The 16,064-nt window shown below is 48.7% G+C and overlaps 1 protein-coding gene and 1 long non-coding RNA gene across 8 annotated transcripts in view; one reads left to right on the forward strand and one right to left on the reverse strand.

The window, feature by feature from the left end:
- The window catches only part of NUAK1 (NUAK family kinase 1), a 72,310-nt gene that overhangs the window by 10,881 nt on the left and 45,365 nt on the right, over nucleotides 1-16,064 (reverse strand). For all 7 annotated transcript variants that reach the window (XR_006220194.1, XM_042993078.1, XM_042993081.1 and 4 more), the window contains 2 exons: nucleotides 11,675-11,826; nucleotides 8,528-8,593 (listed from right to left, as the gene is read on the reverse strand). Coding sequence is in view for 6 of the 7 variants with exons in the window: in XM_042993078.1 (XP_042849012.1) it covers nucleotides 8,528-8,593; nucleotides 11,675-11,826 (218 nt within the window). In the remaining variant the exon portion in view is untranslated. The remainder of the gene's footprint in view (nucleotides 1-8,527; nucleotides 8,594-11,674; nucleotides 11,827-16,064) is intronic.
- LOC122240448 lies at nucleotides 6,176-10,731 on the forward strand. The gene is made up of 2 exons (XR_006220196.1): nucleotides 6,176-7,835; nucleotides 10,572-10,731. It is a non-coding gene; the product is annotated as an uncharacterized LOC122240448 (long non-coding RNA).

A 16,064-nucleotide genomic window follows, 5' to 3' on the forward strand; every position in this document is an offset into this window, starting at 1 on the left:
GTTTTACCTAACCCTGTTTCTCTGGTACTGCACATCCCTTAGAATCACTGTCTTCTGTCCTGGTTTCACTACCCTCTATGGCAGTACTCTTCTCTGTGTGTGTATGCGTGTGTGCATCATGCATAAATATATACATCACATAAATACACACCCATATTTACAGATATTGTACATTTACGTACGTATATATACACACATGCCGTATATATAACTTTCCCTTGCCTGTTAGACTCCAGTCCCCGAGGCAGGTTGCATGTTCCACGTCTTCCCTCCCCACCCAACGAATACTTGCCACGCCAATAGGCAAAATATTTTGAAAAGCACAAGGTAATTAATAGAAAAATGAAGAAGGTGGAGGAGGAGGTGGAGAAGGAGGAAGAGAAGGGGAAAAGGAAGGAAGGAAAGAGGAAGGAGAAAAAGAAGGGGAAGGGGAAGGAGGGGAAGAAATTTGCACCACTTACTGGACAACCTCCAAGTATCGAGCACTGTTCTGAGCACTTTCCCCTTCTCTAATCTCATCCAAAACCCCATTTACACAACAATGCAAATGTACTTCATGCCACTGAACTGTGCAGCTAAAAAGATGGTTAAAGTGGCAAATTTCATGTTATGGATATTTAAACACAATTCTTTAAACAGATGAGGAAACGGGTTTAAGGAGACGAGGTGATGCATCTCAGGAGAGCTGACTAGTAGGCGGCCGTGGAAACCCCGTGCCTCTAAAGCTTCAGTCCACTGCGTGCACAAGACCACCCCCCGATAATCTGCAAGCTTCACCCCAGCCTTCCGAGCTGAGCTTCTGCCATTCTCCAAGCCAATTTCCATCTGGGGCTTATAAATAGGCTGAGTGATTCACATGCCCAGAGCTCAGCCTGGCCCCAGTGGCGCTGAGGCTCTGTCTTGAATGCAGCCCCCAGAATAAGGCTATTTTCTAAAAGTTGTCCCTGAATGAATGAATGGAATGTCATTGAAAGCAGCTGGTGTATAACCACGCTCAGAAAACGCATTCTCTGGGCTCACATTGCACTTAATTGCCCTGAATTCCACTTTCTTATCAAGGCCTCCGATTTGCTTGCAGGAAGTTGGTTGGAAGCTTATGAAGTGTGCCCTGTGGATCAGGAAAGGAAAGGAATGGCTGGATGCCCTGGGGCCTGCCCCGAAGTCCCAGGGCTTCGGCCTCTGCAACCGCAGCCAAGGCAAGGTGCAGACACAGCGAGCGCAGTGCGCGTCCCGAGGAAAACATATCCCCTTCCTACCCCGCGATGTCCACGGTTGCCAAATACATGCGTGAGAGGCACCCACCACCATGGCGTGCAAATCCCTGCACGCACACACTCGCACCAGACTTCTCTAAGTCTGGGCACCCTTGCTTTCTGTGCAGCTGTCCTGAGAAGCATGTTTATGTTAGGGACCCCTCCCGTCCTCTCAGACTGATGCTTATCAGCCTTGCCCAGTAAAACTGTCATTGCCACTGACAGATTTATAAAAATGTAGATTAGCCCCGTGTTCTTGGCACTTCAACGGAAAAGAAATATTAATCAACACACACACACACATACACAGAGTTCTTAAACCTTGAACCACCTAAACTTAGGCTCCAGCTCTAAGATTTCATACCATTGGGAGTGTCTATCGACTATAAGAGCAGAAATGGCCACTGGTTAAAACTTCTCAAAGCCTCAATTTCTTATCTGTAAAATGGAGGTAGGGAGGCGCCTGGGTGGCTCAGTCGGTTGAGCGACCCGCTTTTGGTTTTGGCTCAGGTCATGATCTCAAGGTTCATGAGATCGAGCTCTGTGCCAGGCTTGGCACCAACAGCAAGAAGCCTACTTGGGATTCTCTCTCTCTCTCTCTCTCTCTCTCTCTCTCTCTCTCTCTTCCTCTGCCCAGCTCATGCTCTCTCTCTCTCTCTCTCAAATAAAATAAAATAAAATAAAATAAAATAAAATAAAATAAAATAAGATAGAGTTAGGAACAGTACCCACCTCCACAGTGTCATGGTGAAAATTACATGACAAAAAGTATGTAAAATGCTTAGGACAGACATTGGCACAGAGTTGGGCCTCCATAAATATTTGCTCCCCACCATTAAATCTGTATCCATAGCTTTATCAACCTCACGATATTCAAAACAACACTGGCTTTCCAGTTCAGGAAATTATTTAAGGCCCCTTTTTCAAATTAATACACTTTTTACAAGTGAACGGAACAAAATAAAAATATGAAGTAAAATAGCACAGAAGATACGAGGGAAAGGCAGAAACCATGAAGACAGTGTAATACAAAAAATCTGGGAAATTTGAAAAACCTGAAATTTTGGAAATAGTGATTTTAAACATAATAAAACAAAAATAACCGAATTAAAGTCGTATTTTGCCGACACATCAGTAACCTTTGGAGAAGGGAACTACTTTGAATTTTTTCTGGTGATGGGCTTGTTCTGCCCCGTATCGGCTCAAAATCACGTCCCCACACTGGGCCAATACCCGTTCAGCCTGGGCCCCAGAAAAGAATCTGAGAAGACAACACGCAGGTCCTTAATTTTTGGAGTTTTTGTTATTATCAAGCCATTCTAGAAGGATGTCCTGCTGGATAAAAATCAAAGGTAGAAAGATACGGTAGGAAGTGATTATTCACATTTCCAAATAGCCTCGCGACAACACAGATGCACTTTGAAGACTCCCAGCTAAGTGAAACAAGCCAGACACGAAAGGGTAAATATTATATGGGTCCACTTATACGCGGTACCTAAAGGGGAGGGGCGGCGGTTAACCCTGGGTCTCTGTGAATAATTGCTGTGAGCTCACAGGATGAAAAAGGAAGTATCTGCTTGCCGGTGGGTAAACGATGGGGGAAAATGCTGACGAGGAGGGTGTTGGAAGCAATGGTCTGACGGTCATTTGCAGTGTCTAAGAGGAAGTGCAGCAGACTGGACAGATCAGAAGAATCTGGGGCTGACCGTGGACGTGGCACTGGTGGGACCTGCCACGTAACTCAGTTTCCTCACCTGCAAAATGGCACTAATAATAGAACCCACCTCGGAAAGCTGCGTGAGAGAGAAGAACAGGCACGAGACACCCTTGGAATAGTCCTGGGACGACAGACTCTAGATTACAGCCGTCATGATGTTGCTGGTGGTTTGGTCTGCTTAACAATTGTTTGCTAAGAAACAGTGCCCACCAAAGAGCCAAAGGGAAATTACCATCACCCGCTTCTGGAATAGGCATGCCCAGGGTGGGAGGCTGTTCTGCACGACGGGAGAAGTAAGGGATGAAGGGTTTGAGGGTTTGGGTTCAAATCCCAGCCCTACTGATTACCAGCACTGAGTTTAGGCGGTTCGTTAATCCTTCCCTGCTCCACTGAGGTCCGCGGGTCAGCAGCTTCCGCACCAGCTGGGAGATGACCAATCCCAAGTGACCTGGGAAAGCTCTTAACTGAGAGCACCTCCGAGAAGCAGCTTCTCAGGGGATGCTAATGAGCAACCCATCACGGCTCACCACGCACTCGACTGGGGCGTCCCGACACAGCTGCCCTGGCCATCATGACTCCGGCAGCCTGGCCGGTGGCTACCAACAGCTTTTGGAGAGTCCCTCCTAGGAACAACTGTCTACAAGCTGCCTCCAGACAAGGCAAGGCAGACTGAAGCAAAGGCCAAGAAAGTGCCCGTGTGTGATGCTCGCCTAGATTTGGGGCAAAATTGGGTAGTAGTGGTAGAAGGCAGAATTTATCAGGTGCCTGGGTGTTTAGAGTCCGGCGGCCTTAGGTTTGCAGCCAGCCCCATTGCCAATATTAGCTGCAGGAACCTCCTCATCTGTAAAATGGGGATAATCAGACCCACCCCAGTGGAGACATTCTGAGATCCAAATGATGTAAGGCATGTGGCAGGTCCGGCACAGGACTCCGGCTTCTAGCAGAGGCTCAATGAAGGTCACTTTCCTTTCCCAGCCTCCGTGCACTATTCTTGTGCTTGCTGCTCCTTCCCTGCAGAAGGCTGTCGGCACATTTCTATCAAACTCCTACCCATCCTTCAAAACCCAGTTCAATCACCACTGCCTCAGCAAAGGCTTTTTGGTCCTTTTATAATTAACAGAATCACTACCTCCTGCTCAGCACTTCCAGAGCACATTATACGGGCACTATGAGGCACATAGCAAGGCCATCTGGTCCTGCCAAGAGAGGATCAGGGAAGGCTTCCTGAAAGAAGAGGCATTCAAGCTGAGACTGAAAGGAGGGGTAGGCAAAGAGCAGTGGGAAGAGCATTCCGAACACAGGGAACCACGTGTGCAAAAGCCAGATTGTCCTCACCACCGGACAATTACATTCTGTATCTGTTCGTCTGTTGCTTGTGTCCCCAGCTGGAATTCTAGGTCAAATTCAGTACCTTATCTTCCTCACTCACCTCTATATCCTTCTCATGGCTCATTATGCTGGTTTAACAACTGTGAGATTCCGAGCTCCGAGAAGATAAGGACCTGGCCCTCTGGTTCACGCTTAAATCCCAGCATCCAGCACGCGGCCAGGTACACAGTAGGAACTTAGTACATGTCTGTGGTCGAATATGTACTGCCCATAGGACATAACTCAATTTGCTCAACAAGTAAGTGCGGAAATAGATGAGTGAATGCAGCCACGCACGGAGACACGCATATACACAAACACACACGTAAATGGGTAAGTGAACAAATGAACAGATTAATTAATGCACAAATGCAGAGTTCTCACGCGCATGTAATCAAAGCCCAGAGGCCATATCCTGAGCTGCCCCATTTGGCCTTGTGAAGCCTCAGAGATTTCTATCTCATCTTAGCCCTAGCCATTCAAATTTCTTTTCTTGTCCGCAGCCGCTTTGAGTCCATTGTCATCAGGGGCAACAGGCCATCTCCCCTATGCCCCTCTACTCTGAGCCCTGGGAGCTCACCAAATTCCCAGCCCTCTTTGAGGAGGCGAGCTGACCCCAGTGCTTGGACCTCTTACTTCAAGGCATTTTTACAGGACCCTTCTATGGGAATTGTCAGCATTCCATTCTCCCAGAGAGTGGGATGTGAATCTGGCCCATTTTTATTAATTGCAAATTACTGCTATGCCGGGCGTCTATTTTAGTAGACATAGGCTTACTCCACAGAGGCTTTAACAGGCCTCTCCGCAGTACGGAATGCAACCCAAAGAGGCACATTGCTCTCATTCTTTCTGCCAACAGACTATGTGAATATTTTTAGAAGCCACGCCCTCTCACAGTGGCCCGATAAATAATTTCCAGTGCCAGATGTGCCCTTTGCAAATCAACACCAGGCAGAGAAGAGGGGACAACGAGTTACCTGGCTCGCACCAAAGTGCAGCGGCATGGGTCACATTTAAACCAGTAGCATGCTCAGAGGCTTCCTGGGCCAAAGCCCCCCCTCCCCCCACCCCCAGCCTTGGAATCCCGGAGAAGGAATCGGAATCGAGGCTAGGGAGGCACCAGCGGGGGCTGTGAGAGGGACCTGGCTGCTCTTATCCCGCTGGCTTTCTCCCTCCGGTCCAGACGCTGATGCCACGGGCTCTCCAGAACACGGAGGCCGGTGTGTGGTCATGTGTCTGCTGCCTCTGCCACCAATGCCCTTTCTAAGTATGTTTCCAGCAAAGTGCTGAGTCAGGAAGAGAAGAGCAGGCAGATACAGCCGGAAGACAAATCAACACCAGCTGAAACGTATTTAAAAAAAAAAAAACCTTGGGAGTGCGTGTGAAATGATGAAAGAGAATTTGCCCAGAAGTCAAACATGGGAGTTGTAATCCTGGCTGTCATCCTTTCACCCCAAACCCAAACAGCTTAAGGGTACCCGCTGTGTGGCAAGTGCTGGGCCACACTCTGCAGAAACAGAGACACAGAAAGCCCACATGGATTCACTGCACATGATCATGGGCGTGTCACCTAGACCTCCTGGGCCTTCATCATGCAAACAAGGGGGTCAGAAAATGACCCTCAACGTTCTTCAAGCTCTAGGATTCTCAGATCCTAGCAGCATCCCTTGAACAAGCAGAAGGAAAAATTCGTGTTGGGGAATGGGGAGGTTTGGTTTCTGTGCGGAGGTGGGGGGGAGGGGCGCGCGTGGGCCCATGCTTGTGTGTTTCACCTTGGGCAATGCCAGGAGTAGAGATTCTTAACGAAAAGACAAGGAAAAAAAACATGACTGACAGTTCAATTTTATTAACGTTCTGTGGGTCTGCTATGCACCTACACAAAGGACAGGGAGCGCAGACTGAAGGGCTCAGTCCTGGGAGCCTTGAGGCCCAACACCACTGCCCTATGGCTCATTTGCATGAGCCATTCCCCTGGGCTCCTGCACCATTGTTCCCAGAACAATTGCCTTCAGAATTCTAACTATTCTTCTCCTCCATTGGGAAATTCTATGACTCCATAGGAAGCTATGCGCCTTATCACTTCTGGGACTACATCATGGGACCAAGAGGTCACATTGTCCCACAGAAGCCAATCCCCAAGCCAGAGGCTCACATTCCAGGCCTTGTAAAGACTACATTTCATTTCGAGAGCTCCCAGGGCAGGTGGCAGGATGAATCGCTGAGAAAGTTACTAGGATGGAAGGCACAAACCCTTAGAAATGTGTCCCTTGGACAAGAACCCAATTATCTAGCCATGGCCTGGCCACCACTCCCCAGGACCCAGGCACCTTCCCAGCAGCTGACTCCCTGTTCAACGTCCTCTCGTGGCCAACCATTTGCACAGGTGCTTCGGACACGAAGACCTGAGTGCCAAGTGCTCTGAGTATATATGGTCTAAAATCCTCACATTTGCCATGGACTCCCCAGGACTGGGCACAAGTCATGGCACATGGCAATTGCTCAGGAAGTACTCACTGTAAACTTGGACAAGCAGACAACAACCCCCAAAGACAGGACCAGCATCCCTACCGGACAGACAAGGAAACTGAGGCTTAGGCAAGTACTTTATCCAAAATACTGCCATTAGTAAGGGGCAGAGTTGCAGTTCAAATTCAAATTCCAGGCTACCCAACTCCGAAGCCGCCGCTCTGAACCCTGACTCACTGCATGGTGCTCAGCAATGTATGAAGCTACACACGGGGTATCTTGCTTAGTCCTCAAAACAAGCCTGTGAGCATCACGGTTACCCCGTTTTATAGTCATAGAAGCAGGATGAAGCGGCTTTCCCGATGGCAAACAGCTAGTAAGCCATGCGGGACAGAATTTTCCAACCACACAGTCAGTGCTCCAACGAGACTAATCCAGCCACTTTGCCAGAAAGGGAGAGACCTTGAGACTGCACCGCCTGATCCTAGGAAGAAATTGTTTGACCAATTGTTCCCTCCTTATTCTGTGGACTAACACAGAAATGTGTGACCACAGTCCACTACTCGCAAAAACAAGACGTCACCTTAACATGGCTTCTGGGAGCCTCTCAAAGGATGACGCTAACCCATGGTTGCCACCATGATCTGCAAACAGAATCCAAACTCCAAGAGAGGAAACAGTCTCCCTGTGATGCACCCCCTCAAATGAAAGCAACAGCAACAAAAAGAGGGGACGATGCGAGGTCATTCCCATGCTTTGTCCCGGGACCAGGGATGAGGCACTAACGTCACCAGCGGCCAATTAGAGGGATCCCCTGGTGGCGGGAGTACTGAGGCCATTTCATAATGAAACCCATGCGGCGGGCTCCGTTTATTTTGAAACCGTATTTGCTTATTTTGCAGACGTGATCAAAAGGACATTCAGAGAGCTCCGCAGGAGGCACTTGAACCCCGTTGGCCGGGAGAGCTTGCTTCAGCTCCAGCGGCAGCCAGCAATAACACTCTCCGTAAAAGTACGCCCATCCCTTGATGGTATGCTCCTTCCCGGCAGCACAGGCCATCGTCCTGTCCGGCAGCTGCCCAGTCCCAAGGCTGGCTACGGGGGTGGGAGGGTTGGGAGGGCGACGGAGGCGGCACGGCAGTGACAGGAGGGTGGCAGGGAAGGAGTTCCAACTCTTCCATAACCTGGGACCCTGCTGGCAACTCAAGCATTCAGGAGTCACGCAGACATGGGCTCACACCCCAACTCCACTACTTACGGCTGTGTCACCTTGGGTTGGTTACTTAACTTCTCTGTGCCTCACGTCCCTATCTGTGAAATGACGTAAATGACAGTGCCCGTGTCACAGGGTTGGGAAGATTAAATGAAAGTGATATCAGGCAAGTTGCATATCAGTAACATGTGCAACCTGTTACTGTCCTAAGCGTTTTTATGGAGATGATTATAGACCATGAGCTTCCTGGGGACGGGGACTGTATTGTAGTCATCCCAGTGTGAAAATCAATGTGTGGCATCCAGTTGGAGCTGGAGAAATGCTTGTTGAATTTCAGTGTTGGAACTGAACTGATGGCTTAAGCCCCATGACTGCCTGCACCTGCCTGCCAGGGCAGGACCCAGCAGCCGCCTGATGCCTGACTTCTGGGCTGCAGCCTGGGGCTGCTTGAGCCCCACCAGCCACAATCCCCAGGCTCCGTATTATCAATCAACGAGACACGAGCTTTACCTTAATATTGCAGTTGTCATCAAGCAGTATGTTTTCCAGCTTCAAGTCCCGGTGGACCACACCGTTCTGAAACGAGAACACAGGCAGGGGACTGAATGGGATGGCTGGGATGAGATCAAGAAAGAGGGAGCAGGAGCCGGGGAGCAAAGGGAACGATTTGACAGATTAAAGAACTGCGCCAGCCCGGTGGTCTTCGCCTCCATCCTTCAGGGCCTTTCTCACTGTCATGAAGCTCTCCGCCAGCCAATGACCAGGGACAGGAGAGCATTAGTCACTTGCTGTGTGGTTAAGGGAAAAATGACTGGAATCCATTCTCCCTCAGAGCCTGTAAAACAGCAGGGGGATTCTTTGTCGGAATGTAATTCCACTGTGTGAAAGCAATATAGTCGCAGGCAGGGACAAACAATGTCTGTCTGTAGTGTGCTTCCCAGGGAAGAAGCAGATATCTCTGCTGGAGACTCAGAAAGTGGGGCTCACAGACCTGGCTTGTCTGTCTGTCTGCCTGCCTGCCTGCCCAAGGCTGGAAAGGGGACTTGCTCAATCTATTCTGACCCATGAAACTAATCCAGATCTGTTCAGAGCAGAACAGTTAACACCCCCATGGAAATTTCCTAAGCAGCTGGGAGGGAAGGTTCAATAAGTCCCTCTCTGCTGGCAGGACTCAGGTGATGGGAGGCGGTGGGAGGGGCCAATGAGACCCTAGCCACTGGACTGACCAAAGCGGGTTCCTGCCATCCTATGTGACCTTTCCATTCAAGCCAACTCTGGCAAGGCTGGACGCTGAAGTGCAGTGACAGGCTGCTAGCCTACAGAGGGTGAAAAGCAGTCATTAACCAACAGACTGCTGGTCTATACAGCAGTAACAACTAGTACTCATGATCCTTTGTAAAACCCAATGATCTTTTAAAGAGGTGGGTGGGCGTGGGCAGAGAGGTGGAACGGAGACAACCAGCTACATTGATTCGGCTGGGTGCACAAACAGCAGGGAGGAAGTTTTTAATATCATTCGGCATAAAGGGCATTTGCAATCGAACCTGCTGTTGTAAGCAAACCAACTGGCTAGAAGCTCTTAGTGTTTCATTCAAGATTTCTTTAGGGGAGCCTGGGGGGCTCAGTCGGTTAAGCTTCAGACTCTTGATTTCAGCTCAGGTCATGATCTCACGGTTTGCGAATTTGAGCCCCCACATCAGGCTCCGTACTGCCGGAAGCTTGGGATTCTCTCTCTCTCCCTCTCATTCTGCCCCTCCCGTATGCACTCTCGCTCTCTCTCTCTCAAAGTAAATAAATAAACTTAAAAAAAAAAAAAAGATTTCTTTAGTTCAGAATCTGGCATGTTTATAGTTGGTGCTTTATTGTTTATTTTCCTTTCCATCTGACAGTTCCTAATATCCCCAAAAGCACTGGCTGAAGACACAAAAGTTGTATTTCTGCTACGCTTTTTCTAACACAAAACTTCAAGGATGTGTTTTTGAATTCAGAAATATACAAACCAAGGCTCCTGGAGGAAAGATACAGAATACAAGCTACCCCATTTTTCTCTAGTTTTAAATATTGGGAGTAGTTTGGTTTATATTATTGCATTCTTAGTTTTCATAGTAAGATGGAATGAGTCTGATAAAGCCCCATTGATACAAAAGCCTAAGTCTTCACCCACTACAGATAATGAAAATATGATCTGTAGTGCTTTAAGATGATGCCTGATGATAAAGCATAAAATACTGTTTGATCTGATCGGTGCCTTTGGAGTCAGCAAAGTGAAGTCCAACAGTGTTCATGTGGATTAAAGGTTTTAGATTTGAATTATCAAATTTTTTTCAATTTTTTTAATGTTTAATTTGAGAAAAAGAAAGAGAGAGTACCAGCAGCAGAGGGCCAGAGAGATAAGGAAACAGGGGATCTGAGGCAGGCTCTGTGCTGACAGCAGAGAGCCTGATGCAGGGCTCAAACTCCTGAGCCATGAGATCATGGCCTGAGTGGAAGTCGGCCGCTTAACTGACTGAGCCACCCAGGCGCCCCTGAATAATCATCTTCTAATTACTTACAGAGCCACTCTCAATTAACCAGAATATTTAACAAGCCAGAAGGCCCCATGTGGCAATCATTTGAATGAAGAAGCTGACTCTATTTTGGACGCCATGTTGGATTCAAGTCACTATTGTCCTCAAAGTGAAAGAATGTTCCTGAAATAAACAGCATGAATAGGATGGGATCATGATTAACATAATTAGTAACAATGATGGCTGAAATACGTCTTGGAATCATTTGTGCCCTTCATTTCCTTCTCCAGAGACAAAGGGTACCCAACCTGGCTGTATCATGAGCACATCCCATTAGGCGTGTTGCAATAAAACGTACGTGTAGGTACGTAACCTTTGTGGGTGTAACCTATGTGAGGAAAGATACCGAGAGCACAGGAAGTTCACAACCAGCGGCTTAGTAACTCCACTTCTGGAATATCCCTCAGGTAAATCATTCAGATGAGTGGAAGAGGTTAATATATAAAGATAGCGATCACTACAATATATTAACCAGAAATTGGAACCAGCCTAAATGGCCAACAATCACAATAATTACAGAGAATTTTTAGTAATGTGGGAAAATGGTTTACATTAAAATACTAAGTGAAAAGGCAAGACACCAATATAAAAAAATACACATACTGTGGTGCTCTGGATCCTGGAATGGAGAAAGGCCATGGGGGGGGGGGGGGCGGTGAACTGGTGAATTCTAAATAAAATCTGTAGTTTTGTTAACACCAATGCCTGAATGTTAGTATCTCGGTTTCAACAAACGTACTGCCATAATGTCAAATGTTCCCATTAGGATAAAAGTGAATGAGGGGCAAATGGGAGCTCTCTGTATTATCTTGGAAACTTTGCTGTACCTCTGAAATCATTCAAAATAAGAAGTTTGAATTAAAAAATAGATGTTAGGAGTAGGAGGAAAAAGACTGGAAAGCAATGCACAGAAGTGTCACTTGTGGGCTATGCCTGGATTCTGGAATCACGGGGGATGGTGATTTTCTTCTATTTTATAAGCTCTCCATGCATATGACAATGAACAGATATCACCTGAATTCTATGAAAAGGATCATGTGGCACCATCAAAACCATCTGTGAGCAAAGCCCCGGTGGGGCGCAGCCGTACCTTGTGACAATAGTGCACGGCGGAGACGATCTGGCGGAAGAAGTGTCTGGTCTCCCTCTCGCTGAGGCGTCTCCTCTCACTGATGTAATCGTACAGCTCCCCCTTGCTCGCGTACTCCATGATGATCACAATCTTGTCTTTGTTCTCAAACACTGTGGGGGGAACGGCAACACACAAACACCCTGTTTATCCAACAAGCTCACTTATGACCGCAGAGGGTGCGAGGGAGGACGACGGAGATGTCACTGAGCAGGGGCCAAGAGACAGCAGTCAGGCCATTCCACGTCACGAGGGGCTGGGCGAGTGTTCCGGCCAGGTAGATGATGACATCACGCTATTGTTACTGGACACACCTCTGTAACCCTAAGGGAAAGGTGTCTCTCTCCTCCGATGGCCCCCTGCCCTTGATCAGGATCATTTTCCTAAGCCCCGCCCACCAGAACAGCCCCCTGTACGACAAACAACTACCATCCATTAACCATTCGATATGGACCAGCGACCTGGACCTCACGAGCTACTCTGAACCCAAAATGGGTGGCTGGACTTATCACCTCTTTGCTCAAAACCTTCTAGACTTTTCCATCTCACTCAAAATAAAACCCAAAGTTCCAAATGTGGCCCACCAGGTCCTGTGTGGTCCTGTGGACCCTTCCCAGCCCTATTCCGTGTATTCTGCATATTTATTGATTTAGTCACCCCCACTAGAATGTAAATGAGGGTTGGTCTATTTCATTCACGGCTGTATCCCCAGCACCCAGAGCGCTGACATGGGAGCTCAATGAACAATTATCGAATGAGCGAGCTCAAAACTTCCTAAATGCGTTCTGGACAGTTACAGTAAATAATTACATAGCCTTTACTCTGTGCCAGGCGCCTGTATGGTTTTGAGTGCCCCACATGTACTGACTCATTTAGATCTTACAGCAAACTTTCAGGGAAATACCAGTAATTGAAAAATGAGGACACTGCGAGCGAGAGAAGTTCGGAGACTTGCACAGTTTGGCTGAGCTGCCAGACTGGGACACGGCTCACCTCTGGCTTCTGGCCTTGGTGAGGACCCGTGATGACATAGCCTAATGTGGTGGCATGTCAGGACCACTGCAATCCCCCCCGCCAGGCTGGGTTCCCTGACTCAGCCCCTTCCTACTCAACCCCCACACAACCAGGGAACTTGTTTTCCAAAACACTTGTAACCGCTTCTCTCTCCCCAACCCTGATACTCTCTCTAGCAGTGATGTTCACACTCTGCCAGACTAAGTCCTTGGGAGGGAGCATCAAGCAGATGCCCATGGGTGCTGGTCAGGGGAGGCCACAAAGCACAGGCACTAGGTCCTCGACACCACCTGCACCAAAGCCACTTTGCTGCTATTGGGCTCCACTGGGCTTTCACAAAGATGGACATCCTTTGAGCAAAGACAAAATAAAGAATAATTGTTTTGAAAGCCATCACTCCCAAGGGACATGGTATAAAAACCTTTGTAGGGTACCCAAGACCGTCCCTGAAGGACCCCTGCCTACATCCCTCCATCTCATCAGTCTCTACCATTCCCCCATCAGGCCCCTGATGTCCACCAGTGCTGGACCATTTGTCGTTTCTCACAATCTCTCTCTCTCTCTCTCTCTCTCTCTCTCTCTCTCTCTCTCTCTCCCCTTCCTTCCATTCAAACCGCATACATTTATGTGCTGATTTACATACCCATTTCCTCTGCCTGGACTGTGAGTCTGGACTTTTAGACATAAAACGTTTGGTTTTAGAATCAGACATGCCTAAGTAGGATTCCTGGGTCTGCCTCTTAATTGCTGTGTGACTCTGGGGGATTTGCCCGCCCTCTCTGTGCCTCAGTTTGGTCAACTGTAAAATGTAAATAACGTTAGTAAGCACTTCTTAGAACTGTTGGGAGTGTTTATTGACACTGGGTTTGTTAAATGCTGAGAACAAGGCCTGCACTTATGGCAGGTGCTCAGTGACATTAGCTAGTATTGTGACGATTGATATTATCGGACCCCAGGGCCTTAGCACTGAGCCAGACTCCCAGATACACTCAATGAGAACGGAATGGAACTGGAACATGCCCCAGGCCTGGGTCCTCTGTCCTCCCACACCTTGTCACTGGCTGTTAGAAGCTCAAGCCCCTCCAGTTCCTTCTTGGCTCCTTCAAGTCCAGCCAAACGTCTCTGATAAAATGAAGGGGGAAGGAGGAGGAGGAAGGAGAACAGCCAGGCAAAATTGGCTGCTTCTGCGTCTGCTGGCCTCGGGGTACCCTGCAGCCTTGGCTCCTGCCAGGGATATCAGCCTGTTGTGCCCTTTTCATTAACAATAAACTATGGAAACTGGAAAAGCTGCCTCGGGAGACACGGCTCAGGCTCCAAAAATGATGGAGCGATATGTCCTGGACAGGACGGCGGGCTTTCTAATTTTAAAAGGTGGGGAAGGAAGAAAGAGGGAAGGTTCCCTGACAGGGGAATAAAGAAGGAGCCTCACCCCCCTACACACAAAAGTCTGATGCGTCCCCAGGGGAGGCCAAACCACTGGTCCCCTCAGTGACTATCAGAAGGTGTGGGTCACTCGCCTGGTACAGACACAGGACCGTTTCGGTCTCTTTCCAATCGGCTGACTTGGTATCATGCAGACATAAACACACTCGTTTCAACAGTTCACTGCACCGGACGTTTTCCTACACAGCTTCCATCAGTAAGTCCTGCTAGGCCTCCCTCTAAAATACATCTCGATTCTGTCCTGTCTGACGTCCCCAGCCACCCCTTGCTCTGCAGGCCCCGTCCTCACTGGTCTCCTGCCTTTCACTCTTGCCCCTCAGCTGGCTTTCTGTATTTAGAGGGGGGCCGGGGAACGGTTCCAGATGCATGTGCTGTGGAGCACAGTCCTGCAAGAGACTCTGGAGGAAAAATAGGGTTCCGCGATCAAACGTAGGCAAAATGTTTGGAAAATGCTAATTAATGCTCGATCGCCCTAGGAGAGTCTGGTTTCTTTGACTCTGAGTTTGGCGGGTTGATTTGGCCATTTCAACACCCCTACTGACATCCAGAGGAACTAACCAGGAGCCAGGCTGGGGAACAATGGGTGAACGAGGTAATATCCAAGTGATAAAATCGGCCCCTCAACTGTTGCAGGCCGGGCTTGCGGGCAGCGGGTGACAGAACTGTCCAAGTGGCCACGCTGGGCTCTGCGACCCCACCCCCATCCCTCCCACAGGAAGCAGCACAGCCAAGCCTCAGGGTCAAGGCCCTGATTGTAACCCTAGATTAGCTAAATGCAAACAACAGTTCCGGACTTGGTACCTCAATGACTCACCAAGAAGGCCACACGGTGATATGTATGAAGCTTCCAGTCCCTCCTGGTAACAGCGCGCTTACTGAAGGCTACTGTGTTCAGGCACTGAGCTGATCAGTGTTTTGCAGGAATTGTGTCATATGGCTTTGGTCCTATGAGTATCCTCATTGCACACGTGAGAAATTCTGGGTTCACCCGGGTTAATAACTGCCAGGGCCACAGAAGAGTCTGAGGCGGAGCCAGGCCGAGGCCCGCAGTCTGACCACACCCACCACGCTCTTAGCCACTACACTAATACACCTATATGTGAACCCCCTGACCCTTGGTCTCATCAGTCAAACACAGGGCACTCCGTGAGCTCACGGGTCTTACTCCTCCAGCGTGCTGCCTCGGCCAGTGCTCCATAAACGGGAGCTCTCCTCAGAATTACTTCATCTGCCTCTTAGCCAGCTCCTGCAAAATAAAACCCTACGACTTTGCTCTCCCCGCTTCCATCGCTCTTTAAAACGTGTTGTGGCTGCCGCAGAATCACAAAATTTTCAAGCAGGAAGGACCTTAGAGATCAAGTACTATGTTTTCCAGAAGAGCCCAGGGTTTCTAACATATAAGAAAGCGCAAGGCCTTGGGGGTCTGTCCTGAAGAATAACCAGCTTCCGCGCCCTTGGCCCCAGACTCCTTGCCCACGTTAAGGTCACTATCAGCGAGGTGATAGGAACTCTTGGCCATTCTTCTGGCAAAAAGGGCCGCTTCCCTTGGGCACTTTTACAACTGGTTATTTATAAGCCCAGAAATCTTGTCTGTGTTTATGTTATTAGTCACTAAGCAAAAGCTTATTTTCCACCAGTTGGGAAGGGTTTCCTTTCTGAAAAATGAAAGCCTGTGTCTCTTGGCCAGTCTTACCCAGAAGCCCAGTGGCTCCAGAATGGTAAGGAAAACTATGGCCCTTGACATGCCAGGCCTACCAGGAAAATCAAAACCCTGAATAGAAACTTAGCTCAACTTGAGTCAGCCCACAGCACCGGGCCATGTCCATTTGCTGCAGATCCAGGATTTAAGTGTAACGATACACTTCTGTAAAGTACCCACGATGGGAATGGCACA

This window comes from Panthera tigris, chromosome B4 (assembly GCF_018350195.1).
Source record: "Panthera tigris isolate Pti1 chromosome B4, P.tigris_Pti1_mat1.1, whole genome shotgun sequence".
In the NCBI taxonomy this organism is placed as follows: domain Eukaryota; kingdom Metazoa; phylum Chordata; class Mammalia; order Carnivora; family Felidae; genus Panthera; species Panthera tigris.